Source organism: Pyrus communis, chromosome 4 (assembly GCF_963583255.1).
Source record: "Pyrus communis chromosome 4, drPyrComm1.1, whole genome shotgun sequence".
NCBI lineage: Eukaryota > Viridiplantae > Streptophyta > Magnoliopsida > Rosales > Rosaceae > Pyrus > Pyrus communis.
Genome location: NC_084806.1, coordinates 2,505,531 through 2,531,254, shown reverse-complemented (window position 1 = coordinate 2,531,254; position 25,724 = coordinate 2,505,531). Strand labels below are relative to the sequence as shown.

At 38.9% G+C, this 25,724-nt stretch overlaps 4 protein-coding genes and 2 pseudogenes across 6 annotated transcripts; 2 read left to right on the top strand and 4 right to left on the bottom strand.

Annotated features, from left to right (window-relative positions):
• Positions 1–1,070: 1,070 nt before the first annotated feature.
• Positions 1,071–4,428, bottom strand: LOC137731019 (aluminum-activated malate transporter 4-like). 3 transcript variants are annotated; one of them, XM_068470059.1, is made up of 7 exons: positions 3,776–4,200; positions 3,537–3,674; positions 3,148–3,411; positions 2,919–3,055; positions 2,672–2,818; positions 1,455–2,121; positions 1,071–1,362 (listed from the first exon to the last, which is right to left on the bottom strand). In XM_068470059.1, the coding sequence occupies exons 1-6, from the start codon at positions 4,143–4,145 to the stop codon at positions 1,471–1,473; spliced, it is 1,707 nt and encodes a 568-aa protein (XP_068326160.1). In that variant the 5' UTR covers positions 4,146–4,200; the 3' UTR covers positions 1,071–1,362; positions 1,455–1,470. The 3 variants fall into 3 exon arrangements, with proteins under 3 accessions (XP_068326160.1, XP_068326161.1, XP_068326159.1); XM_068470060.1 differs by having other exon boundaries at positions 1,071–2,121; positions 3,148–3,261; positions 3,776–4,428; XM_068470058.1 differs by having other exon boundaries at positions 1,071–2,121; positions 3,776–4,199.
• A 3,082-nt stretch (positions 4,429–7,510) lies between these two features.
• On the top strand, positions 7,511–11,798 carry LOC137731160 (KRR1 small subunit processome component homolog). Its single transcript, XM_068470269.1, has 12 exons — positions 7,511–7,821; positions 8,254–8,330; positions 8,487–8,597; positions 8,967–9,035; positions 9,797–9,853; positions 9,977–10,015; positions 10,116–10,220; positions 10,343–10,425; positions 10,555–10,636; positions 11,066–11,209; positions 11,321–11,392; positions 11,520–11,798. The coding sequence occupies exons 1-12, from the start codon at positions 7,635–7,637 to the stop codon at positions 11,631–11,633; spliced, it is 1,140 nt and encodes a 379-aa protein (XP_068326370.1). The 5' UTR covers positions 7,511–7,634; the 3' UTR covers positions 11,634–11,798.
• LOC137731159 (aluminum-activated malate transporter 4-like) lies at positions 11,720–14,018 on the bottom strand (annotated as a pseudogene).
• A 1,101-nt stretch (positions 14,019–15,119) lies between these two features.
• On the bottom strand, positions 15,120–21,865 carry LOC137731284 (uncharacterized; annotated as a pseudogene).
• Positions 21,866–21,908: 43 nt separating this feature from the next.
• LOC137730585 (homologous-pairing protein 2 homolog) lies at positions 21,909–23,843 on the top strand. Its single transcript, XM_068469571.1, has 6 exons — positions 21,909–22,179; positions 22,291–22,316; positions 22,627–22,894; positions 23,001–23,071; positions 23,177–23,365; positions 23,451–23,843. Exons 1-6 carry the CDS (start codon positions 22,152–22,154, stop codon positions 23,541–23,543), a joined length of 675 nt encoding a protein of 224 aa, XP_068325672.1. The 5' UTR covers positions 21,909–22,151; the 3' UTR covers positions 23,544–23,843.
• Positions 23,750–25,716, bottom strand: LOC137731282 (uncharacterized). The gene is made up of 7 exons (XM_068470381.1): positions 25,528–25,716; positions 25,299–25,358; positions 25,076–25,179; positions 24,802–24,973; positions 24,601–24,723; positions 23,858–24,493; positions 23,750–23,794 (listed from the first exon to the last, which is right to left on the bottom strand). The coding sequence occupies exons 1-7, from the start codon at positions 25,714–25,716 to the stop codon at positions 23,750–23,752; spliced, it is 1,329 nt and encodes a 442-aa protein (XP_068326482.1).
• Between the last annotated feature and the right edge of the window lie 8 nt (positions 25,717–25,724).

Sequence of the window (25,724 nt, the reverse complement as noted above, 5' to 3'; positions counted from 1 at the left end):
TGCTTACTGCCTGTTTGAGACCCATTTGATAAGAAGTGCTTTTGCTAGAAGTGATTTTGTTAAAAAAGAATCTCACATTGATGAGAGCATGAATCTTGCATGAGCTTATAAAAGTAAAATGCCAACTCTTTATATTGCCAATTAGTTTTAGGGGTTTTTAAACTTTAATCCTTCAAGAAGATTGAAATTTAAAATAAATCTGGTGTTAGATTACATATTGATTATAATCCCTTGATATGTCCTTAATTGCAAATAATTTATGTGCATTTTATTTAATGTCTCCCATTAAATATTTAAATTTATTAACATACAAATTTTAATTTATTTTTTTACCAAAAAAGAGTTTTTTTTATTTATTAATTTTATTTAACATTCTTCAAACTTACTCAATTAATGTACTTAAATATTAGTACCGAAATGTATTATATTGAACTAATGTATTTAAATGTTAATACCTAAATATATGTACTGAAATACATGCACCGAAATGTATTATATTGAATTAATGTACCTAAATGTGTGTGCCGAAATATATGCGTCGAAATGTTAGTACCGAAATATATTATATTGAATTAATGTACCTAAATTTTTGTATCGAAATGTGTGTATTTAAATGTATGCACCAAAATGTATTATAATGAATTTAATGTACCCAAAATAAGAAGACAAATTACATCGAAATATATTGTATTATAAAAATTAGTCTATCTAAATGTTTACAACAGAATATATTACGATAAATGAAATAAAAATGAAAATTATAATGAAATAAAATTAATACATTAAAAATTAGGAAGAAAAAGAGAAATAATTAAAAAAATAAAAATAATAAATAATAAATAAGGTTATTAATGTATCAAGGGACTAAAATTAGATTTTGATCTTACTCATGGTTTTAATCTAAAAATCATCTTTCCCAAGAATTAAAATAAAGTTTTGTATTAGTTTTTATAGTTATCCTCAGCTTCCTTAAATATATAACGGGCGTAACAACAAAAAATTTCATTGGTAACGGTACGTACTAAAGATTCGAAAAATCGAGAAAATGTGCCAGAGAGAACAAACACATGAACTGGTAACAATTTATAACAAACGAGATCCAACCTTGGCCAAATATAAACAAATGATACACTGGTGCATCTGTTGGGATACGATTTTACGCATTTGCAGTTTCCTGCTTCACCGGAGTTTTCTCTTCCAATTTACTTTCTTCTCCATCATTTGGTCTCATACGATTTTCTGTGATCAACCGGACTTTTCTCAAAACGGGGATTTCCCAGTTGGGTTCGTATCAAAATGTATGGAAGAGTTCAACACACAGAAAACCTCACACTGCCTTTCTACACCAGTTTTCAATACAATCTGTAAAGGTAATCAGTTACCCACACAGAAATCAATTTGTGAGTAGTGATTACCTCCAAATCCTTGGATCAAAATAAAAATTATGTACCAACCTTAGAAAACCACTCTCTAGTTCTTCAACCGCAAACTCTGAAATAGTTTGGTCCAGAACCCGACAACCTCCTCCTTGGCTTCAGCAGGATCCTTAAAATTTGCCTTCTCACTCAGCTCTTTGAATTCATCCACCAGATTTTGAAGCCGAGCCACAAACTCAATCAGAAGCGATGCAAATGTTGCCAAAGATAAGGAGCTGGCGCTCTCGTAAACTTTTGATTCTTCAGGTTCCTGTTGCACAGCGTGTGCGTTGAATGAGAGGCGTGGCCATGATATTGGTTGTTTTAAAAGACTTTCTGTAGATATCCATTGTTGATTGGAAGGATCAGCAGTCGTGCTTGGATTCTGAGAATCCCAATATTCACTGAGAGAATCGATCACCACCTGTTTATTTTCGTTGTCTTTATCGACAAAATGCACATGATCTTCGTATTCCTTGGGACGTACTGCAGGTCCCCAGCTCTCTGAATTGACAAGAAGGTATGAATATTTGTCTATTTTCATCTGCAACTCTTCTGCTGCTTCATGCACATCGAAAAGTATGTCTTTGGGACTTAATTTTTCCATCTTTTCTACTTTGCTTCCTAGCTCACGTAATATTTTAGCACATTCGACACCAACTCTCTGGAGCTCCACGGCAAAAACCTGTCTCTTTTCGGCTGGTGCCTACAGAAACACATTCACAAAACCTGATGATGAAACTGAAAACTAAATTCATAATAAACCAATCAGGAAATTAAAAACACAGGATTAAGAAGAAATCTGTGTTCTTAATCAACAACAGGGTTTGACATGTTGCATGGTTCGGAAAATTTCTTATCTTCGACAGCAGGGAAATGGGATGCAAGGGTATTCTTCTAAGCAAAGCCAAAACAAAAACTGTCAAATCCCTTCTTCAAGTTATTTTCAGGTAACAGTGAAAATTTCTCATCAGCACTTCTGCATGCTGCTGATGCTAGATATCTTGGAGATTGAACATAAGCCTAAATTAATAGTACAAAATGTGTTTCAAGTAAAACCGAACTACGGGGTTAGAATTTAAGGTACAATACTCATAAGCTCATTTTTATCTTCAACCAACAGCATGAACTGCGAGATCCTTCTCCTAGGCTCTATAAATGGATATTCTGAATTTAATGCTGCTACCTACTGTTCCTTTTTCTTCTGCTATGTACATTCTGCAAAGTCACAGAGAAGAGGAAAAATATATATTTACCTGGATTTCTGAAAGTATGCATCCGTGCATCGCCATGACCATGAATGCACAATGCCTCAGTGAACCGCCAACTTTGACATAGTGTACCCAGGGATAATTGAATGACTTATATGGGCCATGGGGTGGCTCCCATACAGCAAAGCCTAACTGCAAAAACAATATCAATTTGATTTAGTTGAATTAAAAGTTCCTGCGTTTCTCAGTTCAAATTCAGAGGACAAGAAGTGGAATTGTTATATCAGCACACCAGAGTTTCCTCTTCGCTTGAAGATTGTACAGCTGATCTATAGCCACTATACAACGGGTCATCAGAAGCTTGGTATGTGAGAATTTTTGAAGGAATTCTCTCGTATTCAACACATTGCAGATACTGATTAACAACACCTATAACAGAACAAAAGATCAACCATCAAAATCAATGCTGCAATTCAATGTGAACAAAGATGGACACAACATTATGTCGTAAACGAACCAACCTTCCAAAGAAGAAGCAACACCCCTGAAATTTTTTACCACCAGCTTATGGAGATCTTCCCCTGACCAGATAGGGTATATAAATATATTTACAAGCAAACAAGTGGCGGCACCGACTGCAATAAGCAGCAATCGATAAATTGCTGTCTGAAAGAATAATGATGTTCCAGACACCAAGACGATACAATATGTCAACAAGAATACCCGAAATCCGTATTCATATGGCTTCATTGACGGATAAAGCTTGGCATAACTAGCACAAAATCCTAATTACCACAAAACCCAACATTCAAAATTCAGGAGATAAATGATGTATCATAAACAAAGTATCAAACTTTCTCAACTGATACAGATTAATGATCAAATTATCAAGGGTTTTGAACTAGATTACCTGCTATAAACACACTAATTACAATTATAACTTCCTGCAGATCTCCTGTCAATACAGATAACTCTGCAATCCCAAGAGAAAGCCCGCCCGCTGATAACGTCCCCAAAGCACGATTAAAACCCTTGTTCAAGGTTGCACCTTTAGCATCAAAACGACATTCTCCACATTAATCACACAAACTAGAACAGAACTCCACCAAAACGCAAAAACAAAAGAAGGGGTGATCTTTGAAGTAATACCTACGCTGAATTCAAAGACGACGACGACAGTGAGAATTGCCCAGATAGAATACTGGCTGACATCTTTGAGCGGCACTTTGAAAAATATTAGCAGCGACACGAGCGCCAACGACAACCCCATCTTGATAGCAAAGATGGCTTTTCGAGGATCCGAATGACCCATTTGATATAACTTGATGAAAGTGCCCTGGAAATTGTTGCAGAAGTTGTTGAACCCATCGGAGATTCTTCGGAAGCAGCCGCATTTGACGTGCTCGTCGCCTGTCTCGCAGCTGTTGAAGCCCAAGTCGGAGTACCCTTTTCGCGACAGCAGCCGTTCCTTGCTTCTCTCGGCGAAGCTGTGGCGGAAGGACCCGATTTTGGCCGCCATTTTTCGTCGGAGAAGAAGGATTTGAAAAGTCGAGAAAAAAAAAGCTCAGAATTTCAGATAAGGAAGAAGAAATGGCGAGCGGAACAGCGTACAAGAGACATTAGGCAAAACCATGACAGGGGATGTAAATGTAATGATCATTATGCATATAAAGGCATTGGGATTTATACAGGGTACGGCGTCGTTTGCTGGTTTGGACAGTTGAATAGTTTGAGCTTGGAAGGTGGTTGAGTTGAATGGACGGTGGCATGACGTGCAGAGAGACGTGGAGAAACAAGAAAATCATGGAAAACGGATTAAACTGTGGACTGGTAGAGGAGACGAGGTTTTTTGTTATTCATCAGCTCAATCAACAAACAATAGAAAGAAAACAAAAATGTTTAAAGACCACTTTGTCCCTTAGTTTGTTCTGAATAATATTTCTTTTTAAATAAATCATATATTTAAACTTGCAATTTACGAAAATCAAATCTAATACTTTCATCACTAGATTATAGTACGTTTGAATAAATGAAAAAGTTTATGATCTTAATTTTTATTGTCTTTTACTATAAATAGAAGAAAAATATTCAAGACAAAAAATGAGATGGACTATATGAATAACAAAATCACGAAAGTGAATTGTTATTGGATTTTTGTTTTTAGTTTTTTATTCCGAGTCTCATCTCCTCACCTTTTCTTTTTGTTCCATCACGCTTCATTACTCATTTCTCCCGCATATTTTACCTAGTTTTTGTATTTTAAATTGAATTACTAAAAATAGAATGGTTATGAAAGGCGACCTAATTTTTGTATTTCAAATTGGATCAATTTGGTGGTTCTGTCTATTTTGTTAACAATGTTAGTCCCTTTTGCTTAATTAACAAGAGAATATTGTGTTTAGAAGGTTCAATTACTACATTGGGCACCCAGTAGGAAGCACCACAATAAGGGAAATTAATACCTAAAAGTTTTTTGAATGAAATGTTAATCGACTTTTTTTAATATAACAACTAAATTCTAGAGTTAAACCACACAATGAGTTAGTTATAATAATTTTGTATCAATTCTTCATCTATAAAAAAAATCGAACTTAATACTTTGTCACTTGCAAATTTAGTTTAACTTTACAACCTTATAACAAAATTATTAACATAGGAAAAAAAGCTAATCGAAAATGAGAGCCATACACAGGGGTGAGAAAGGTATTTTAACTCAAGAAGGAAGTAAGGCATTATTGGTCCAGGACTCCAGGTTGATGCTTATCTCCACGTGTTGCGACCCAGTGGGCCTAAACCATTGACATTTTATTTTTGGGGCTGGCGCGACCATGAGGAGACTTCACGTGGGAAGAATATTCTCTTCCATTCAAAATTTTCTTCATTTTTTTGAAGTTATATTTGAATGATCACGATCAAACAACATCAGCATTTTGTATTAATTTTTTAGAGAAAGAGAGAGACAAAGAGAAAAGTGAGAGATAAGGGAAGAGAAGAAAAAAATATTGGAAATAATCTATTAATTGTTCTAAGAGTTTATCTTGTATGTGATATTATTGACACTGTTCTATATTTTGATGTTAGATTGAAAACGAAAGATTTGAACAAAAAATAAAAATAAAAACCCTTGATACAAGTTCAATTTTTTGAGCCAATAGTAGGAATAGTCCAATTTATTATAGTAATGCCAATTCCTTAATTTTAATTATTTAATTATCAATATTTATCTCTTCAATGATAAGATTTATTATAACAATCAAATTTCTTTCTAATTATCTTTTTGATTATTTCTTTCTATTTATTTTTTTGTTATTTCGTGTTCTTACTCCTACTTTAAACCCCATTTATAGATTTTATTTTTATTTTTTATAATCAACTTATATCACATGTTAATTATATTATCCACCTACATGACAAATTTTTTTTTATAATCAACATGTCACATATTAATGTGTCTTGCTTGTTGGTATATTATGTCACATCCCGGCCCGGGGCGGATCACTTCCCCGGCCCGCTCCACCACCGTAGCACGATATTGTATATTATGTCACATCCCGGCCCGGGGCGGATCACTTCCCCGGCCCGCTCCACCACCGTAGCACGATATTGTCCGCTTTGGGCTTACCATTCCCTCACGGTTTTGTTTTTGGGAACTCACGAGCAACTTCCCAGTGGGTCACCCATCATGGGATTGCTCTAGCCTTCTTCTCGCTTAACTTCGGAGTTCCTACGAAACCTGAAGCCAGTGAGCTCCCAAAAGGCCTCGTGCTAGGTAGGGATGTGAATATACATTTAAGGATCGCTCCCGATGTGGGATGTCACATATTATGTTTTTTTTCTACCTTTTAGTTAGGTTTTATATCTCATGTATATGTATAATATACATTCATATATTTATTACTTGAGTTAGGGTAGAATGTTTGCAGATAGATTTATTGGTAGAATGTTTGCAAATAGATTTATGTTAGTATATTAGTTTTTTGTTATAAGATATTAATTAATTTATTTGGAATTGGAAAATGCATAATATTAGAATATTTTAATTGATTTTTAATATATTTAGAAAATACAAAATGAGTCTAAAAGATATAAAAAGATATAACTAGATAAATAGACTCACTTCTAAAAATACATTATGTTTTTGAACCTCGATCTAAAAGTCCCAACAAAAAAATTACTAAGAAACATAGGTAAAAACAAGTGATATACAATGCATAAATTTGTGGATAAATGTTGAATATGACATTGACTGATAGTTTAAGTTGAGTATATTTTGTTGATCAAAAAATAAATTTAGTATAATTTCATAAGACGTAAAAATAACACAACACGACACATTCTTTTATAGATACAACACGAACAAAAACACTTGTTGTAAAGTATAATAATTAGTCTTCTTTTCAAAAGGGGATAATTGGTGGCAACGGTTATTCACTATTTTTGGGCCCGGAAAGGTTAGAGAGAATGAAATATAGTTTGTATACACATACTTCTTTATTTTGATACTTCTATCAAATAAATATTTAATTGTTTCCGTTATTGAGTCGAATATAAAACCTCTTACTTACAAATAAATAAAAATACTGCTAAATTGTGATGGAATAAAGAACATGTACCTGTACCCAAAAGAATTAGGAGTGCAAAGCATTAATAATAATTTTTGTTTTAATTGAAGAATACTAATAAAAATTAGCAATTTCCATATTTCTTCTAGAAAAAAATATTTTACAGACAAATATATTGTAGCTCAAATAATTAAGATATTAAAAAAACTTGTAAACAAAATATCCATGGCGCTTTTATTTTTCTTTTGTTTTGGTTTCCCAGCAAAACAACGCCCATTTTTTCCCTCGCTACTTGAATAGCTAGATAAACGGGCCGACCCAAACCCATGGATTTTTGAATCTTTCAACACTCCTCTCTCTCTCTCTCTCTCTCTCTCTCTCTCTCTCTCTCCCTCTCCCTGTACGTCTAGGGTTTCAAACGCCGAAGCAAAAACAACAGAGCGACGATGGAGACCAGCGAAAACGCTGGCGTTCAGGAGCCGCAGAGGCGCAAGGACAAGCACCGTAAACCGAAGCCTTGGGACGACGACCCTAACATTGACCGCTGGACGATTGAGAAGTTCGACCCTTCTTGGAACGAAGGCGGCATGCTCGAAGTCACCTCCTTCTCTACGCTGTTCCCTCAATACAGAGGTGCCTCCTCTCTTCTTCTTCTTCTTGTTGTTACTCTTTATTTTTTATCTGTTTGGCTGCCGAGAAAGTGTGGGAAAAGAAAAGAAAAGAAAATTTCAAAAGTTTTAGTCATGAAATAAGTGTTTGAGATTTTGGGTAAAGTAAAAACTATTGGGTTAGAATCTGTTTTATTGACCTAATTCTCTTTATGCTGTTTTGTGCCGGTAAGCATTTTATGATGCTAAATTTGGTTACTATTGTTGTTTGGCTGCTAAGAAAATGTATTTGAAATTTGTGTGAAAAGTGAATTTGGGAACTCAGGTGAGGCAAAAGGATAAAACCTAGTTTGAAATATGGCTGTTGCACAGTCGGGATCTTGTTTTTCAGTGAGCATTATAGGAAATTATGCTATTGTATTTTCTCACTCACGAGACTTTGCACTCTGTTGTGCAGAAAAGTACTTGCAAGAATGCTGGCCAGTGGTGAAATCTGCTTTGAAAGAGTATGGCATTACGTGCGAACTGAATCTGGTATGTTGCACTAACTTTTGTTTGTGCAAACTCTTGTATTTGTTAATTTGGTTGGTTGACCTTCATGAAATTTATTCGTGACCGATGGGTGGCTTATGAAAAATTCTGTTTGATTTGGTTTATGTAGCTTAACTGTTGCTTTCGTAATGTGGGTAGGTTGAGGGTTCCATGACAGTCTCAACAACCAGGAAGACTAAAGACCCATATATTGTTGTCAAAGCTAGGGATCTGATCAAACTTTTGTCAAGAAGTGTTCCTGCTCCTCAGGTACAAATGTCAGGTTCTTGTTATTATCTTCTTATGTTTGAATCGGCTTTCCTATGGCTTCAAACAGTTTGAAGTAGTTTTTAAGGTATTTCTGTTTGTTCTTTCGATCTAATTCCTTTTCTCTTTCGATGCTATAATATTCTTTTTCAGAATCAATAGAAATGATATACTTTTAGTTTTACGTCAGATTATTTGAATCCTAGTGAAGAGCTCAGGATCAATTTTATAAACCTGTAATATATAATTATATGATACTATTTCTCATTACTTACAAACCCCACTATATATAGTCTCATTCATGGAATTGAGTTTTGGGTTGGGCAATTTTTTTGTGAATTTTCTGATTCAAGTGCTCAACCTTTGTTTCAGGCAATAAAAATACTGAATGATGAAATGCAATGTGACATCATCAAGATTAGCAGCTTCGTGAGAAGTAAGGTGTGTTGCTTCAAATTTCTTTCTTTTACTTTTAGTAGTGGATTGTCAGTTTTCTTATGAACAGATCCAAGCTATTAACTTCCCATCAATTTTTTTTTTCTTCTTTTCAGAAGCCTTCTATGTAGTTTTGATGCAGGACCTTTTTGTGTCAGCACTAAGATGATATGAGCATTTGTTTGATGCTTTAGGTTTGAGTTTCTTAGGTTTAGTGAAACAGGAATACAAGGATAAGTTTACTGGTTTATAAACAATTGATCCGCAAGAGGAATGTTATTTTACTAAAATTCACATTTGAAGGGTAAAATTATTTTAGGTTTATTTTTAAACTACCTCTAGTACAATATATTAGGACTTAATTTTGCCTATTGTGCTAAGAACAAGTGGTTGGTAACTCTCATTCTGCAAAAGCAGCGTATTTTGATAATTTTAAATTGCTGAGTACTGTGGCGTTGACAATCCAAATATTTTCGAGTGATTGTTGAATCAATTTCCCCTTTCCTTTGGTCTTAGAACTGGGTACAAGATAGGTGGTACCGTGGTAGCCCTCCTCAAACTCCTACCTAGCCTTTGGGTTCAACTGCCTACTCCGTGTGAGTTGGACCCAAGAGCTACCCTTAGCAATGGAGGAACGGTAGGGATTGGCTAGAAGAAATAAGTACTGACTGTTGACATTTGTAATAATACCAACTGTTGAACTGTTTCAGTTGGACGATTTCCAAGAATAATTTACATTAAGCATTCCAATCTCTTATTGAGTGCAGGAACGATTTGTAAAACGGCGGGACCGCCTGATTGGCCCCAATTCGTCTACTTTGAAGGTGCATGGAGTAAACCAGATATCATGTTTTATAATTCAAGTATATGTGATTTCACATTTCATTAGGTATATCCTTATATCTTATTCTGTTTCTCTAATCTTTCACAATATACTTTGAACACAGGCACTTGAAATACTTACAGGCTGTTATATTCTGGTCCAAGTAAGTGTGCTATTCCTTGTGATTGTGATTGCTATATTGTACATTTTTATTTGAAGTGAAACTATGGCAAAAGAATTTTAATTCGCTTGTAAATGAATAGGGAAACACCGTTTCTGTAATGGGTTCATTTAAAGCATTGAAGCAAGTCAGGAGGATTGTGGAAGACTGCATGACGAATGCAATGCATCCCATATTTCATATCAAGGTGATTGTAGTTGTACTATGTGATTTCATCAAGATTGTCTCTCACCTTACAAAGTTAGACCTGAAGGTCTGTGAATGAATCCTCTGTGCTTAACTTTTTATCTCTTCCTTCCTGGTAAGCAGACTCTCATGGTGAGGAAAGAACTTGAAAAGGATCCGGCGCTAGCAAATGAGAACTGGGATAGATTTCTTCCAAAGTTCAAGAAGTATGACTTCTACTTCTTTTTTCTTTAACTCTCTGCATGCTGACAACTGTTATTACCTGCCTATGTTTTGTAGGTGTCTTGGGCGCTATTATTTCAGTTTTGAACTATTCTCTCTCTTTCTCTCCCCAGGAAAAATATTAATCAAAACAAGGTCAAGAGTAAAGAGAAGAGACCATATACACCATTCCCGCCTCCTCAGCAACCTAGCAAGGTGAGTAATTTGCTACCAGACTCTTGTATGGTCCATCTTCCTGCAAGGATTCCTTGTGAATGAGGCATAATAAGGTTGCTGTTCTCCTGAATACGCATAACAAAAGTAGCTACTTTTGGTAGCTGTTATGTCTATAGATAAAGTACCTTCTCTACCTAAAATTATTAAAATGTCAGTGATCTCTGTCGTAGTTAATTGTAGATGCTTAACTTTTAGATGTTACTGAACACGTTTGCCTTCTTTCTTCCCCACTTTTTTTATACCATTTTAGTTCTTGATTGATGTCTGATTCTATCCGTTTAAATATCCCTTGTTTTTAGTTCCCAATGTTCTTCCTTTTCCAAGTAAAAATAAATTTTTGGAAGTTATTTTATATCAACTTGCATTTTAGTTGTCATATAAATTTTCATTTTTCTGTTGCTTTCTCAGATTGACATACAATTGGAAACTGGGGAATACTTTTTGAACGACAAAGTGAAATCAGCAAAGAAGTGGCAAGAGAAGCAGGAGAAACAGTCTGAAAAAACTGCGGAAAATAAGCGAAAAAGAGAAGCTGCTTTCATTCCTCCAAAGGTAGTACATAGATGTTTTCTGTTTTGTTTGGTGTTAGGGTGCTTTGATTCTTTAAGTTACTTATACATCTTCCTACGAGCTGTTGTTAATTTTCCGTTTTTCCTGATTCAGGAGCCTGTAGTTCAGGATACCAAATCTGATGATGGTAGCAAAGATCTGGCTGCCGTGGCCACATCTCTGAAGGTAAACTATAATGATAGAAATAAGGCATGCTAGAAGCTTACATTTTGATCGCTCTCTAGTCTCTAGAAACATGGTTGTCTTGTTGGTTTCGTTTTACCTTACCTCCTTTTTGCTGGTTGTTTTGCAGAAAAAGGCAAAAGAGTATGGAATACAAAAAATGGCTGAGAACGTAAATCCAGAAGCATATCTTGCGGAGTCTGGAGAACCATCGAAAAAGAAATCCAAGCGCAAGCATTCTTAGATATAATTTTGAGTTGTGATTTGTGATAGATAGGCTCATAGATGAGTGTTGGACATGTATCATCTGATCAAACTCTGGATGGTTTGAAATGTAAGGAATTGTTGTCCACACCCTCTCATGACATTATTAAGTCGATAATCGACTCATTTTTTCGTCCGTGCGCCATCAACAGTGTAACGAGCAATCGAAACGTCCCCTTTTTAAATTTCTTCTCAGGTTTAGAGTTCAAACGGAACTAATTCCCACAAGATTTCCAGTAGCTTGAAATTTTCGTGGGTGTTACAGACTAGCAGAGCAATTTCGGCACATCTTTTAGTGGAGGGATTCGAACGCTGGACCTATCATAATCTTAACCTACACCTCACCCTCCCTGCAATTGCTTTTGTTAGCAAATCCTGTTTCATTCGTTACGCTTTTATACCCGAATTTCTTTGCAGGCAGTGTATCCGGAACAAACGCCTGAAAGTCTGCTTTCTCGCCGAGCTCTTGGAATGTGTCAACCACATTTTGAAGCCGGGCAACAAACTCAATCAGTAGCGAAGCAAATGTAGCCAGGGACAAGACGCTCGCGCTTTCATATGTTCCACAGTTACATTCCTTGATAATGCCACTGCCGCCACCGAATGAAAGGGGCAAGGGCCAAGATGCTTGGTCCCCAAGCATGTCCTCTGATGAAGCATTTTGTGGTTCGTTAGGCCGTCTTCCGATTTCCCAACTCTCTGAATTGACCAGAAGATATGATCTCTGGTCTATCTTCTTCTGCAGTTCCTCTGCTGCCTGATGCACGTCTTTGAGCATGTCTCCAGGGGCTAATGTTTCCATCTTCTCCACTTTCTTGGCGAGTTCCAGCAAAACTTTGGCAGCTTCAGCTCCAACCCGCTGGAGTTCATCACGAGAAACCTGCCTTTTTTCTGCTGGTGCCTACATGTAGTACAAAATTATTAACCAACAGTGTCTGTGGGAAGGAAACTGTACAAGTAATACGTCCGAATCACAATTTGTAATGTAATCGATTTCTTTCTTGTCACGCACGGTTACCTGTATTTCGGAAAGAATGCATCCATGTAGAGTAGAGCCATGACCATAAACGCACAATGCCTCAATGCACCACTTAATTTCACAAAATTTGTCCAAGGATAATTGAACATTCGGTAACGCCCATGAGGTGGTTCCCAGACTGCAAATCCCAACTGCACTCATAAAAAAACAAGTCAAATGGAAATCAAAACTCCCAAGAACTTCCGGGTTGTATGAGTGCTTCTTCTTGGAGTAAATCATACCAGAGTTTCTTCTTGGCTTGTAGATTCGACCACGGATCGATAGCCCTTGTACAGTGGATCATCTGCAGCTTGGTATGTAAGAATTCGTGAGGAGATCCTCTCATATTCGACACATTTTAGGTACCCGTTAACGCAGCCTAAGCAATAAAGTCGAGCAGATTAATAGAGCAGAAAGCTGACTAGAAAGTAAAGAAAAAATTCGCACATTGTAATTGTACCTTCTAATGAAGTAGCAACTCCCTTGAAATTCTTCACTACCAAGTTATGCAGATCCTCTCCCGACCATATCGGATATATGCATATGTTAACAGCTAAACAAACAGCAGCTCCCACTGCAATAAGAACCAGTCGAGTCACAACTGCCACATTGTACTCCCTTGTTCTGTTCCCAGCAACCATTAGGATGCAGTATGTCAACACGAAAACTCGAAACCCGTACTCGTAGGGCTTCATTGTTGGGCACAGCTTCAAGTAAGACGCAAAAAATCCTAAAGGGTGTCGAGAAGAAGCAGAGTTAGAAAAAAGGTTGAATTTAACTATGATTTTAATTTGCAATTAGTACTTATACGAACCAATGATAAATATGCTTATGACAATCACAACTTCCTCCAGTTTTGCAGCCAGCAATGATAACTCGGAAAAGCAGAATGCAAGCATTCCGGCAAACAAGGTTCCGAAACCGCGGTTAAATCCTTTGATGAAAGTCCCACCTGCATGAAAACGGAAAACTGAAAACTGAAACAATGGTTATCGAACAGACCTAAATTGATACTTTACGTTCTGAAATCAAACAAAGCGTACCGATGCTGAATTCGAACATCACAATTACAGTGAGGATAGCCCAGATTGAGTACTGACTAACGTCGTGATATGATTTTTTCCAAAATATTAGCAAAGAAACTGTGGACAAAGCCAGTCCCATTTTTATTGCAAAGATGATTTTCCTGGGATCAGAACGGCCCATTTGCCATGCTTTTGTAGCAAAATGTAGTAAATCTTTCCAAGAATTCATCATCTTTTTACCCATCGAATTGAAACGCATGCATCTGCTTTCTGCATTTTCGTACTCAGCTTCTTTGAAGCTGCCCAGAAGTGGCTTTTCCATGCTGTTCGCAGACGAATTAGCCCAAGTGAGTCTCTCTTCCTTTTAACCTGCTGCGGCACTTCTCTCAGTAATAGAGAAGAATGCACGTCTTTGGACTTACCCAAAAAGCAATATGCATCTCTTTCTGGTTGAAAATAGATCCGTACTTAATTGCAGTCCTCTGGTCACTTTCACGTGCATACGCATGGAAGAGAGAAAAAGTTAAAAATGTTAAGAAAAATTAGAGTACATAACTCTAATACAAGTGTTGGAGAGACAAAATAAGTAAACAAATTAGAGTACATAACGGATCTTTTGCTTTAAACTTCGACTCCTCATATGGTAGTTCATGTGCTTTACCATACTGGCATCCTACACAAACTGTATATGTTCTTACATCAAGCTGAGATAGCCCTTTAAGCATTGACTTCTTCATCATTACATTTAGCTTGTGATCGCTAACATGACCCAATCTCATGTGCCATAGATTTGATGTTCGTTCTTCCTTGTCTTGTCTACATATGCAGTTTCTGCTAACATTACATAGACTGTCTGTAGTCGTTGTCCCTCCAGGTATACGTATCTCGTTTTACATTTTAGCTATAGTAAAACGAGATACATGTCCCCTTTTTTTATAGCAAAATAAAAATGAAGTCGTAGTGCTAATTGTATTACTATTTTCATACTCTTTAATACAATTTATGTTGGGTATTGTTATTCAAACTTTTTTTTACCTCTCACACACCCTTGTTGATTTTTATCTATTGATATTTTTCAATTCTTCCGATTCGAAGGCCGGAAATTAAGATTGAGAGATAAAAATGAGTTTATAAATAGCACCACCCTTTATTTTATCTGGGTCACTTTAACATATGAGCCTCCAATAAAAAGAAAATACAAATGAAACATAAATACTGGTGTAGAAGGAAGAAAAAAACGTGCGCAAAAGCCCTTTTTAATAATTATTGGTCCTGTGGCTTTACCCAATGGGGGGAAACTTCACGCCCTTGTCTTTGTGTTGTTGTCTTTGGGAAGAATAAAGGAAGCTTCATGTTCATATTGCAGTACAATGTTTTGTCTTTGATACAGTTATTACAATCAGATATTTACTTGCTGTTAAAGCTACAGTTCCTCGTCAAGATTCAGACAAACAAGGTAAGCAACTTAGCCAACAACTGGTACAAATCTAAGATAATTTACGATACCAATCTTGCTGCTCTCAACATCTTGAAGATTGTCACCTATTGATGAAGCTAAAGCTGCTGTACAACCTGGACAACAGAAGGAATCTGTACAACCTGCACAACAGAAGGAATACAGAAGGAATAATCCCATGGCAGTGGTCCACTAATAATCCCACTAGCTGCTGAAGCATCTGTACAACCTGGACAATCACATGGCAACAACCTGGACAAGCACATGGCAGCTGCGACCTTTATTGTTGTTTTTCTTTCATGCGTGTATATGTAAACTATATATAAACCATGCTGCCATTGCAGCATTGGGCAGTGAAATATAAATCATTAAAAGACAATATTCTTCATGGTATCCAGAGCCTTTTGTCTAACGACAAAACCTCCTGCATCTGTTTCCTCCTTCCTCTAACCCATCAAGCTCGCAACTGTATTTTTTTTTCTGCCTTCTCTTCTTCTCAAATTTTCTTCCGCTTCCATGGCTGCTTCTTCTTCTCTTCTTACCAGCTCCCTTCCTAATATTTCCTATCTGGTTTCCATCAAACTTGATCGAACCAATTATATGTTGTGGCTTGCCCAGTTTAATCCCTTACTTAAAAGTAATGATCTTGTTGCCTATGTTGATGGTACAAAAACATGTCCACCCAAGTTTCTTGAGAATACTACTGCTCTCAACTCCGAGTACGTAACTTGGCAGCGACAGGACCAACAATTGTTGAGTTGGATTAACTCAACTTTGACACCCAATGTGCTTTCCATCGTCGCCACCTGTGACACATCCCGAGCTGCTTGGGATACTCTGAAAACACGTTTTGCTTCTCAATCTCGCACCCGTGTTCTTCAACTTAAGCACCAGATGCAGTCCACTAAAAGAGGTAACATGTCCATCACAGACTATGTTGATAAATTAACAAACTTTGCTGATCAATTGGCTCTTGCGGGAAAACCTATTGATGACGATGATCTTATGGAGCTGATTTTGAATGGTGTTGGTCCTGCTTTCGAAAGTATAGTTACTTCGATTCAAGCAAGAGAAAATCCTATGAGTCTTGACGATATGGTTGCTTTGCTCTTAAGCGCTGAAAGCCGTATGGACGACTATAGCCCTACTTTCAGTCCTGATCACACCACTACAGCTCTCTTTGCCCCTTCTGGCTCCACTCCCAATCCTGGTCGTGGAACCACACTTCACCGAGGAAATGGTCGTACATCCTCATTCCGTCGTGGTGGTTTTCAAGGTCGTGGCTTTTTTCAAGGTCGCGGTGCTAGTAATCCTTTTGTTGGCCGTCGTGGTGGTTCAAACAGTGGTTTGTTTCATGGTGGATCCGGTCGTGGCTCGTTTCAGAATCGAGGACTTCTTCCTACACCCAATGCTGGTCTTCGTCGCTCTTCCTATCTTCCCCACCATGTTGCGGATGCTCCCTCTTCTTCTAATATTTGTAACTATTGTGGTGATCATCGTCATTCTACCGCAAATTGTTTCAAGTCGCCTTTTTCCGAAGGCCGCTATCCACAATCTCATGCTATGATGGCTGCCTCTCCTGTGGTTAATGCACGATCCCCTACATGGTATACCGACAGTGGCGCATCGTCACACATCACCAATGATCTAGCTAATTTGAGCCTCTCCACAGAATATATTGGCCAAGACCAAGTCGCGGTTGGTAATGGTGCAGGTTTGTCTATAAAGCATATTGGTTCCGGTTTCGTGTCTCAATTTCCTTTAAATTCTGTGTTGCATTGTCCTTCTGCTTCTGCTAATCTACTGAGCGTTCATCGCTTTTGTTGTGATAATCATTGCTACTTCATTTTCACTCCTACTGATTTCTTTGTGAAGGATCTATCCACGGGGAAGACGCTTTTCCACGGCAAGAGTGAGAATGGATTGTATCCGTTTCGTGTGGGTTTGTCGAAATTTCCTTTCAAGAACGTGGCATTATTTGGACAACGAACCTCTTCATTTATGTGGCATCAGCGTTTCGGTCATCCATCTCCTGCAATTTTAAAAAAAATTATGTCCTCTATTCCTATTAAGGATTCTAAGTTCCCTAGTTTTTGCCCTACTTGCCCATTGGGCAAAAGCACTAAACTACCATTTGCTTTGTCTCCATCAGTTTCAGTTTGTCCTCTTCAATTGATTCATTGTGATGTTTGGACTTCACCAATTGTCTCTGTTAAGGGTTCCAAGTATTTTATAATATTTCTTGATGATTACTCTCGTTATACTTGGATATTTCCTATGAGATTTAAACATGAAGCTTTTTCTCATTTTCAAAAATTTAAATTGCTTGTTGAAAATCTTCTATCTATCCATACTGTTTATAAGATAAAATCTTTCCAAACTGATGGCGGGGGTGAATTTATGAGTAAGGAATTTCAACAATTTTTAATTAATAATGGTATTGAGCACCGGATAACATGCCCTCATACTCCTGAACAAAATGGTGCTGCTGAACGGAAACAACGCCATATTGTTGACATGGGTCTTACTTTACTTGCCACTGCTAAAATGTCTTCTTCTTTTTGGGTGGATGCTTTCAACACCTCAGTTTATTTAATTAACCGTCTTCCAGCACGCCAATTGAATTATATTTCGCCTTATGAAAAATTGTATAGTCGCAAGCCCTCTTATTTATGTCTTCGTGTTTTCGGTTGTGCTTGCTTTCCCTATTTACGCCCTTATAATAAAAATAAATTGGAATTTCGTTCAAAAAAATGTGTTTTCATTGGTTACTCACTTCATCATCAGGGCTATCGCTGTTATGATATGTCAAATGGACGAGTTTATTTGTCACGTCATGTGGTTTTTGATGAGGAAACTTTTCCATTCGACAACCCTACACAATTCTCCTCAGTCTTGCCGTCAGAAGCTTACTCTCCCGTGGTTATCACTCATTCTCCCTTACCACCTCTCCCTCAGGTACCTTCATCATCTCATATTTCTATTCCTCATACTCTAACATCCTCTTCTAGTGCAGCACCTCTCTTCCCCTTGCAACCTTCCTCAAGTTCACCATTGTCTACACCTTCACTTTCCTCGCCACCTCATTCTCAACCTGCTCCTGATAGCTCTGACAGTTTGATTTCCATTAATGAGGCTCCTCCACCTTCCTCCGCTTCTGCTCACCATCCCATGCTCACTCGGTCTAAATCTGGCATTCGAAAACCAAACCCCAAATATGCTTTATTGACATCATTACAAGCTCCTGATTCTGAACCAACCTCGTTTCGCGAGGCAAATCAATTATCTCATTGGCGTGATGCAATGACATTGGAGTTTAAGGCCTTGAAAGATGCTGGTACATGGGAGTTGGTACCTTCTTCAACTGCTACTCATGTTCTTCCTTGCAAGTGGGTCTATCGCACAAAGCGGAAATCTGACGGTACAGTGGAGCGATATAAAGCTCGTCTTGTTGCCAATGGATTTCATCAAACGATGGGTGTTGATTACACGGAGACGTTTAGTCCGGTGGTTAAGCATGTCACCATTCGACTGGTTCTTGCCCTTGCAGTTTCTTATAATTGGCCTATACGCCAACTTGATGTCCAAAATGCGTTTTTGCACGGGAATCTCTCTGAAGAAGTTTTCATGAAACAACCACGTGGTTTTGAAGACCCCGAGTATCCTCATCATGTTTGTCGTTTACGCAAGTCCTTATATGGCTTGAAACAAGCCCCAAGAGCATGGTTTCATCGCTTTTCTGAATATCTTCTTGATTTGGGTTTTGTGGCATCACAAGCAGATCATTCTCTCTTCATTTTTAATGATCATGGCGTATATTTGATTCTTCTAATCTATGTTGACGACATCCTTATCACAGGCAATCAATGCTCTCATGTTGACTCCCTTATCCATGCACTTGGTCAGAGTTTTTCTACGAAAGATTTGGGACCCCTCCATTTTTTCTTGGGTCTTGAAGCAACTCGTGGAGCTGATGGGTTACATCTAAAGCAGACAAAATATGTTCTCGATTTGTTGCAGCGTGTAGATATGTTGGACGCCAAGCCTTGTGCTACTCCAGCTCAATCTAGCTCTCCACTTCATTCTCTTGATGGTGTTCCCTTGCCTAATCCTACCAGCTACCGCAGTGTGGTCGGCGCTCTGCAATACTTAACCATCACCAGACCTGACATCACGTATGCAGTAAATCAGGTATGTCAGCATATGCACCAGCCCACCTCAGTTCATTGGATTGCAGTAAAACGCATCCTTCGTTACTTAAAAGGCACACCTGAGGACGGGCTTCAGTTTAGTCGCGGTGGTACTGATTTGGTCGGATTTTCTGACTCGGACTATGCCGGGGATCCAGACACTAGACGCTCCACTGGTGGTTTTTGCATATATTTTGGTCCAAATTTAATATCTTGGAGCTCCAAAAAGCAACGCACAGTTGCTCGTTCAAGTACCGAATCCGAATATCGGCAGTTGGCCATCACGGCAACTGAACTTGTTTGGATCCAACAACTGCTGCAGGAGCTTTGCATCCGTATTTCGACTCCTTTAATTTGGTGTGATAACACAAGCTCCATTGCATTGGCATCTAATCCCGTGTTCCATGCTCGAACAAAACATGTTGCTGTGGATTATCATTTTGTGCGTGAGCTTGTAGTGGCAAAGTCATTAAATGTCTATCATGTGTCTACTACTTTTCAGACTGCAGACATATTCACCAAGGGCTTATCTGCTGATCGTTTTCATTTCTTAAAGTCCAAGCTCGTTCGTCGTCCGCTCATGAGCTTGCGGGGGGATGATGAAGCTAAAGCTGCTGTACAACCTGGACAACAGAAGGAATCTGTACAACCTGCACAACAGAAGGAATACAGAAGGAATAATCCCATGGCAGTGGTCCACTAATAATCCCACTAGCTGCTGAAGCATCTGTACAACCTGGACAATCACATGGCAACAACCTGGACAAGCACATGGCAGCTGCGACCTTTATTGTTGTTTTTCTTTCATGCGTGTATATGTAAACTATATATAAACCATGCTGCCATTGCAGCATTGGGCAGTGAAATATAAATCATTAAAAGACAATATTCTTCACCTATTAACCAGGGCTGGAAGACGGCGTAAGAACAGATATCCCAAATGAATGCATAAGCCAGCCTCTCCGATCCTAGGTAACCGATCAAGAACTCCCATCTTTCTGAAATGCTCCCAAAGTTTCCGTCCATTCGGCCAAAAAGTGCCCACAATGCAGATATCAGACATATTGCTCCGCCAGCAAGTCCAACGATGGGAGCACCATTGGTCATCACAGACCCGAGCTGTGAGCCCTTGCTTGGAGTGTAGTCTGACTCAGCCTCATTCAGCCGGGTAGCCATGTAAGGTATTAGAAAAGCTGTTCATATCACATGCACAACAACATTGATCAAATTGATGGAAAACGTAACTGGTCTCCGAAAACATGCCCATTACAAAGCATATATAAAATCATAGACCGATAACAACTAGCTCTTGACCTAGTGATATCTGTTTCTCAATCGCGAAAGAGGTCCTGCATTTGAATCCGCCCTCCCAATTATCAAAATTCATAGATTAATGCTCACATATCGACAACAATAAGTTTTGGACAAAAGCATATTAATAGTGAGAAACATCTGAAAACCCCATAAGGCGTCGAGAAACCACTTGTATCTGTCCCTCTTTCGATCCGTGAACAGCAGAGGAGCAAAACATGAATGTCCACCCAATCACAAAGTTGAATAATCCTTCAGACATCTAAAAAACAAATTGTCCAATGTCCATGTCAGAAAAGATGCTTAAATAGTAAAACTTGGTAGTAAAAACCAAATTCACTTGATATGACAAATTCTGACCGGGTGCAGAACCGGGGCATCAATCAAACCAACACCAACTACTCTTCCAACAAGTTAATTGCAGATATCATAAAAAAAAAAATTAATTAAAGTTTACCACTACTAGATATGACTAATATGAGCTGGGATTCCACCGTACTGGTATCTCGAGCCAATCATGCACTGTCACCTGTTTTTATGTTCCGCACTCTAGTGCCTTGTTAACTTGTGATATCGCCACCGTGACGGGGCAACATGGAAATTGAACTCAGAAAATGAATACCAGATTGATTCAGCATACCGGAGTAGATAAAAGGCAAAATGAAGAAGGAATTCAGAGAGAAACAAGAGAGTTCACTGTATCTGAACTAATTGCCCACACTGGGTCTCCCTGAACTCCCAACAAGGCAACATCTTTGAGCAGCTAATTATAATTATTTATATATATATATAAATGTATGTATGTATGTACGTGTGTGTGTGCGTATTACTACATATATATAAGAATTACTCAAAGTACATTAATTTACGCAGAGGAGCGTAAGGAAGGAGAAAAGGCCACAAAATGTAGACTCCCTCAGCAAGCCATACGGCAATCTGAAGCAGCCGTTCTGAGCCGTCGTTCTCCTGCTGGACGGGGGTGGTGTATTTCGGGCGACCCGCGCGGCACATGTGCGGCTTCAATTTGGAGTTCCTTTCGTGGGTTGCGGACGGTTGTGAAGGCCGCGTTTGGGAGTCCAATGCCCCAGACAACGGCTTTTGCGTGCAAAATTGGGTCTTGGGTCGAGAGCTGAGGGAGGGTTTGTTTGAAAAACCGGCGATGCGGTTTTTGCAGCAGAGCAGAGGCGGAGATGTCGCGCTGACGGTGGCCATCGTTTCTGAGAAACGAAAAGTCGCTGCGTGGCCTGCCTCTCAGCGCCAAATTAACGATTTTGTTTGCTTTACGTAAAATTCGAGTATGAAACAGGGATAAAGTTGTCCATTAGAAAACCACTTTTAAATTGGAGATACGGCGTCGTATACAGAAAGGGCGCACATTATTGTCGTTTTCATTTCAAACCGAGAGCCAAAAGTTTTCGAGTCTCTGAGAAGCTTCTTCTTCCCGCCATTTTCCGTACAGTTTCCGATTCTCCGGACGGAGCCGTGGAGTTTCCGATCAATGGCTCCCAAATCCGAAAACCCAGAAGGTAATCCTAGTTCTAGCATTCTCCTGTAATTTACTCGATTTGATTTTCGATCTGCGTTTTACTGAATCGCTAAACCTCTTTGTTGCCTTTGGTTTTGTGGAAACGTTACAGCAATCGTCCTCAACTACTTGAACGAGGTAAAAATAATCTTTCGTTTCTCCTATTGCAATCTAATTTTACTGTAAAGTCGAATAAATTGGTAATGTGTGAATTTCCCTTCCGATTTTTGGCCTGTTTGGTAGGTGAGAAAATCGAATTGTGATTAATTTTCTCTTTTCAGTAGCTGCTGCTGCTGCTGTTGTTGTTGTTTTCCTCTTTTTGATTCGCTGTAATTCTACTAATTAGCGTATAATTGAAGGAATTATTAAGCCTAAAACAAACAGATTATTGCTAAGTAGAGTTTGTGCTCGTCCTAATGCTGACGGTAATTTGCACATCTTTGTCCAGCAAAATAGGCCGCTGAATTCTCAAAATGTGGCGGATGCGTTGCAGAAGTTCAACCTCAAGAAGGCGGCCATACAAAAGGCGCTGGACACTCTTGCGGATAATGGCAAGATTTCGTTCAAGGAGTATGGCAAGCAGAAGATCTACCTGGCTCGGCAGGACCAGTTCGCCATTCCAAACAGCGAGGAGCTTACCCGAATGAAGCAAGAGAATGAGAAACTGCAGGAACAGCTGGGCGAACAAAAGAGAGCAATTAGCGAGGTTGAGGGAGGTACCCGTTTACTGTTCCTTACTACATGTCATGGTTTCGAGAATTGCCTCTGGTATTCGACATTTTAATTCTCGGTTTGAAATTTCGCGATGCACTTTCGTTGCAGAAATAAAAACTTTGCAGTCACATTTGACTCTGGAGCAAATAAGGGAGAAGGAAGCAAAACTGAGAAAGGAGGTAAGTTAATTCGATAGGTTTGTGCTTGATTAGGTCAAAGTATGTGACTGGGAAAAAAAGGGTACGGAACATGGATGAAGTCCGGTGTTTTGAATTCTGTATTAGGTCAATGAAATGGAGGACCGACTGGAAAAATTGCGCGGAGGAGTTACGTTGGTCAAGCCAGAAGACCGCAAGGCGGTTGAGCAAATGGTCTCTGAGAAAGCCAGTCAGTGGAGAAAGCGTCGAAGGATGTTCAGAGATCTGTGGGATGCTATTACTGAGAACTCACCGAAAGATGTTAAGGAATTTAAGGTATGCTTACATTGGGATGTTTCGTCTTACGCGCTTATGGATTATGCTATGGTGTGGTTGTGAATAGGCTGTTGTGCCACTGCAGGAGGAGCTCGGGATCGAATATGATGAAGATGTTGGTGTGAGCTTGCAGTCATTTAGTGATCTGCGCAGTAACAAGAGGCCTAGACTCCGCTGAGTTTTCCAGATGATGTCGGGCATTAGTCAAATGTTCCGAAATTAGTTTCAAACGTATGTATATTCTGCACGCTCCGGAGATTAAAACTTAGGCTTATGTATCCGTTGATTAGTTTATAGCTCCATGGCATTTCGACACAATTTATGTATGTGTATTCTGCATACCCTGGAAATTCTACTACGAGGCCTCGGTGTATCAAACAAATTTCAATAGATAGAACTGGAAGTACTCACAATCGAAAAATAATCAACCTGAAAACCAAAAAAGAGATAAAGAAACAATCAAAATTGCAATCAAACTCAGAAGCCACGCACCCGTCTAGTCCGCAGAGAGAATGGTCCCTTCTCTACGTTTAATCGTGGCGGGCTTTGCCTTCCAGACCCTCCAGCGATGTGTGCTGCAGGATATTCAAGCCTCGACTCCGCCTTCAAGCCGGATTGAAACCTCGAAGGAATTTGCTTATGAGACGAGGGCATTGTATTTGGTTCGCTGTCGCTTTCACTCTCATCAAAAACTGTATCCGTCCCAAAAAGATTGGCCTGCCCTACGGCATCTGAGGACATTGGAATCACCTCATCACCATCTGAATCTAAACTCAAAGAAGTTGTTGACCTCTTTAATTCACCTTGATTTTGCTCACTCGGCGATTCTGATTCAGTTTTAAAGGACTCATATTTGTCAGATAGCTTTCCTCGTTTACTTCCCGGACTATTTTGATCATCGGGATCTTGAGATTCAGACCTAGAGAGTCGCACTGCTGCTTTTGCAGCATCTGCTGCATAAGCTGCAGACTCGAAGGCTGCTTGCGCAGCATCAGCTACATCCTTGTATTTCCTTGGCTTAATCGAACCAGAGAACCTATCATCTCTTCCGGTCTCTTGTGCAGAAGCCTGCACATTATCCGCTGGTCCTGTGCCACTTGAACTGGCCTTGTTCGCATCCGATTTATCCTGCATTATTGATCACGCACAGCAAACCTCAGATACCATGAATAATTTTCAAAGTAACCTCAGTTCTAATCCTCTCGTAATTCTCGTAGTTCTTCGAAATTCCATACCTCAATGGAAACAGAAGACGTCTCTTCCAGCGTCAGAACAATGTTATTCTCTGCAGCTATTTCTTTGAGCACCTTCATTCTGACCTCCAAAACTGGCATCCTAGTTGACAGTTTTTGCATCATCTTCAAAAACCGAAAAACACACAAATCATTAACATGCCGAAATTAATTGGAAAACTTCAGTCTGTTCCGGATCATTACCGTGAGGTTGACTCCACAATTGTTGCGCACTTGGATGGCACGAGCAGCAAATTCCTTGCCAAAACGAGCAGTGAGAACCGCGCGAATCTCTTGAAGCTCCGGAAAATCCCCGCATCTTGAAGCCGCATAGAGCAAACTCGATGTTGCCTCCTTCAGTTCATCAGGACATTCCCTAAGTGAACAAAGACACCGCAAAAGTCATTAAATTAGATTGATGCCAGCTAAACAAAAGTACTTAAGTTAGATTAATACTAATTAGTCTAAAAAACCAAACCTTTCTTGTTCAATGAGATGAACCCTTTCGATCACGAGGTTGCAAAAACCCTCGATCATGACAAACACGTCCAACATATTCTGCTCCTTAATCACATGCTCCACCTGCCAACAACAAAACAAAACAAAGTCTCTCAGCCTCGAATTCCAGTAGAAAAATAAGAGCCGTGGAAAAATTTGATCGTTAAGCTATAAGGATTGTTTGGGATGCTTTTGTAGGAAACGCTTATATGCGCTTTTGCTATAATTGCTTTTATTATAAGCATGTAAGCGTCCTTTGTTATCTGAAAGCATTTTAAAACACATAAAAAATATTATTAAAAATCCAAGGTGCTTTTCGAGAAAGTAGTTTTACGAGCATTCTTAAATTTTTGGTAATTAGATTAGTAGCGGTTTGGACACTCCTTTTTAGTCATATGAACTCCGAATTGAACGTTTTAAAACGGAACTTACGCGAAGAAGAGCTCGATCTTGGTGACCCTGCTGGAGGAGCTGGACGACGTCGGATCGAGCCTGAGAGCACTTGACCTGGCGCTGTTTTTTGAGAACGGCGAGGCGGGAGAGAGCGAGGTTCAAAACTGGTTTGAACTTGGCGGAGGTCTTGTGACTCCTTCCAAGCAAAGCATCGAGCTTTCTTCCCATTCTTCACC

Bases quoted from the DNA above. Each gene is read 5' to 3' on its own strand.
- LOC137731019 (XM_068470059.1), bottom strand. From the start codon at position 4,145: ATGGCGGCCAAAATCGGGTCCTTCCGCCACAGCTTCGCCGAGAGAAGC. The intron at 3,056-3,147 runs GTTGGTTCGTTT...GTTCTGTTATAG, and splicing joins TGTTGCTTCTTCTTTGGAAG to GTGTTGTTAATCAGTATCTG. The intron at 2,819-2,918 runs GTGTGCTGATAT...TTGTTTTTGCAG, and splicing joins CAAGCGAAGAGGAAACTCTG to TTAGGCTTTGCTGTATGGGA.
- LOC137731160 (XM_068470269.1), top strand. From the start codon at position 7,635: ATGGAGACCAGCGAAAACGCTGGCGTTCAGGAGCCGCAGAGGCGCAAG. The intron at 10,426-10,554 runs GTATGACTTCTA...TTCTCTCCCCAG, and splicing joins TTTCTTCCAAAGTTCAAGAA to GAAAAATATTAATCAAAACA. The intron at 11,210-11,320 runs GTAGTACATAGA...TTCCTGATTCAG, and splicing joins CTGCTTTCATTCCTCCAAAG to GAGCCTGTAGTTCAGGATAC.
- LOC137730585 (XM_068469571.1), top strand. From the start codon at position 22,152: ATGGCTCCCAAATCCGAAAACCCAGAAG. The intron at 22,180-22,290 runs GTAATCCTAGTT...GAAACGTTACAG, and splicing joins CAAATCCGAAAACCCAGAAG to CAATCGTCCTCAACTACTTG. The intron at 23,366-23,450 runs GTATGCTTACAT...GTGCCACTGCAG, and splicing joins AAGATGTTAAGGAATTTAAG to GAGGAGCTCGGGATCGAATA.
- LOC137731282 (XM_068470381.1), bottom strand. From the start codon at position 25,716: ATGGGAAGAAAGCTCGATGCTTTGCTTGGAAGGAGTCACAAGACCTCC. The intron at 24,724-24,801 runs GTAATGATCCGG...CGGTTTTTGAAG, and splicing joins ATTGTGGAGTCAACCTCACG to ATGATGCAAAAACTGTCAAC. The intron at 24,494-24,600 runs GTATGGAATTTC...TCAATAATGCAG, and splicing joins CGTCTTCTGTTTCCATTGAG to GATAAATCGGATGCGAACAA.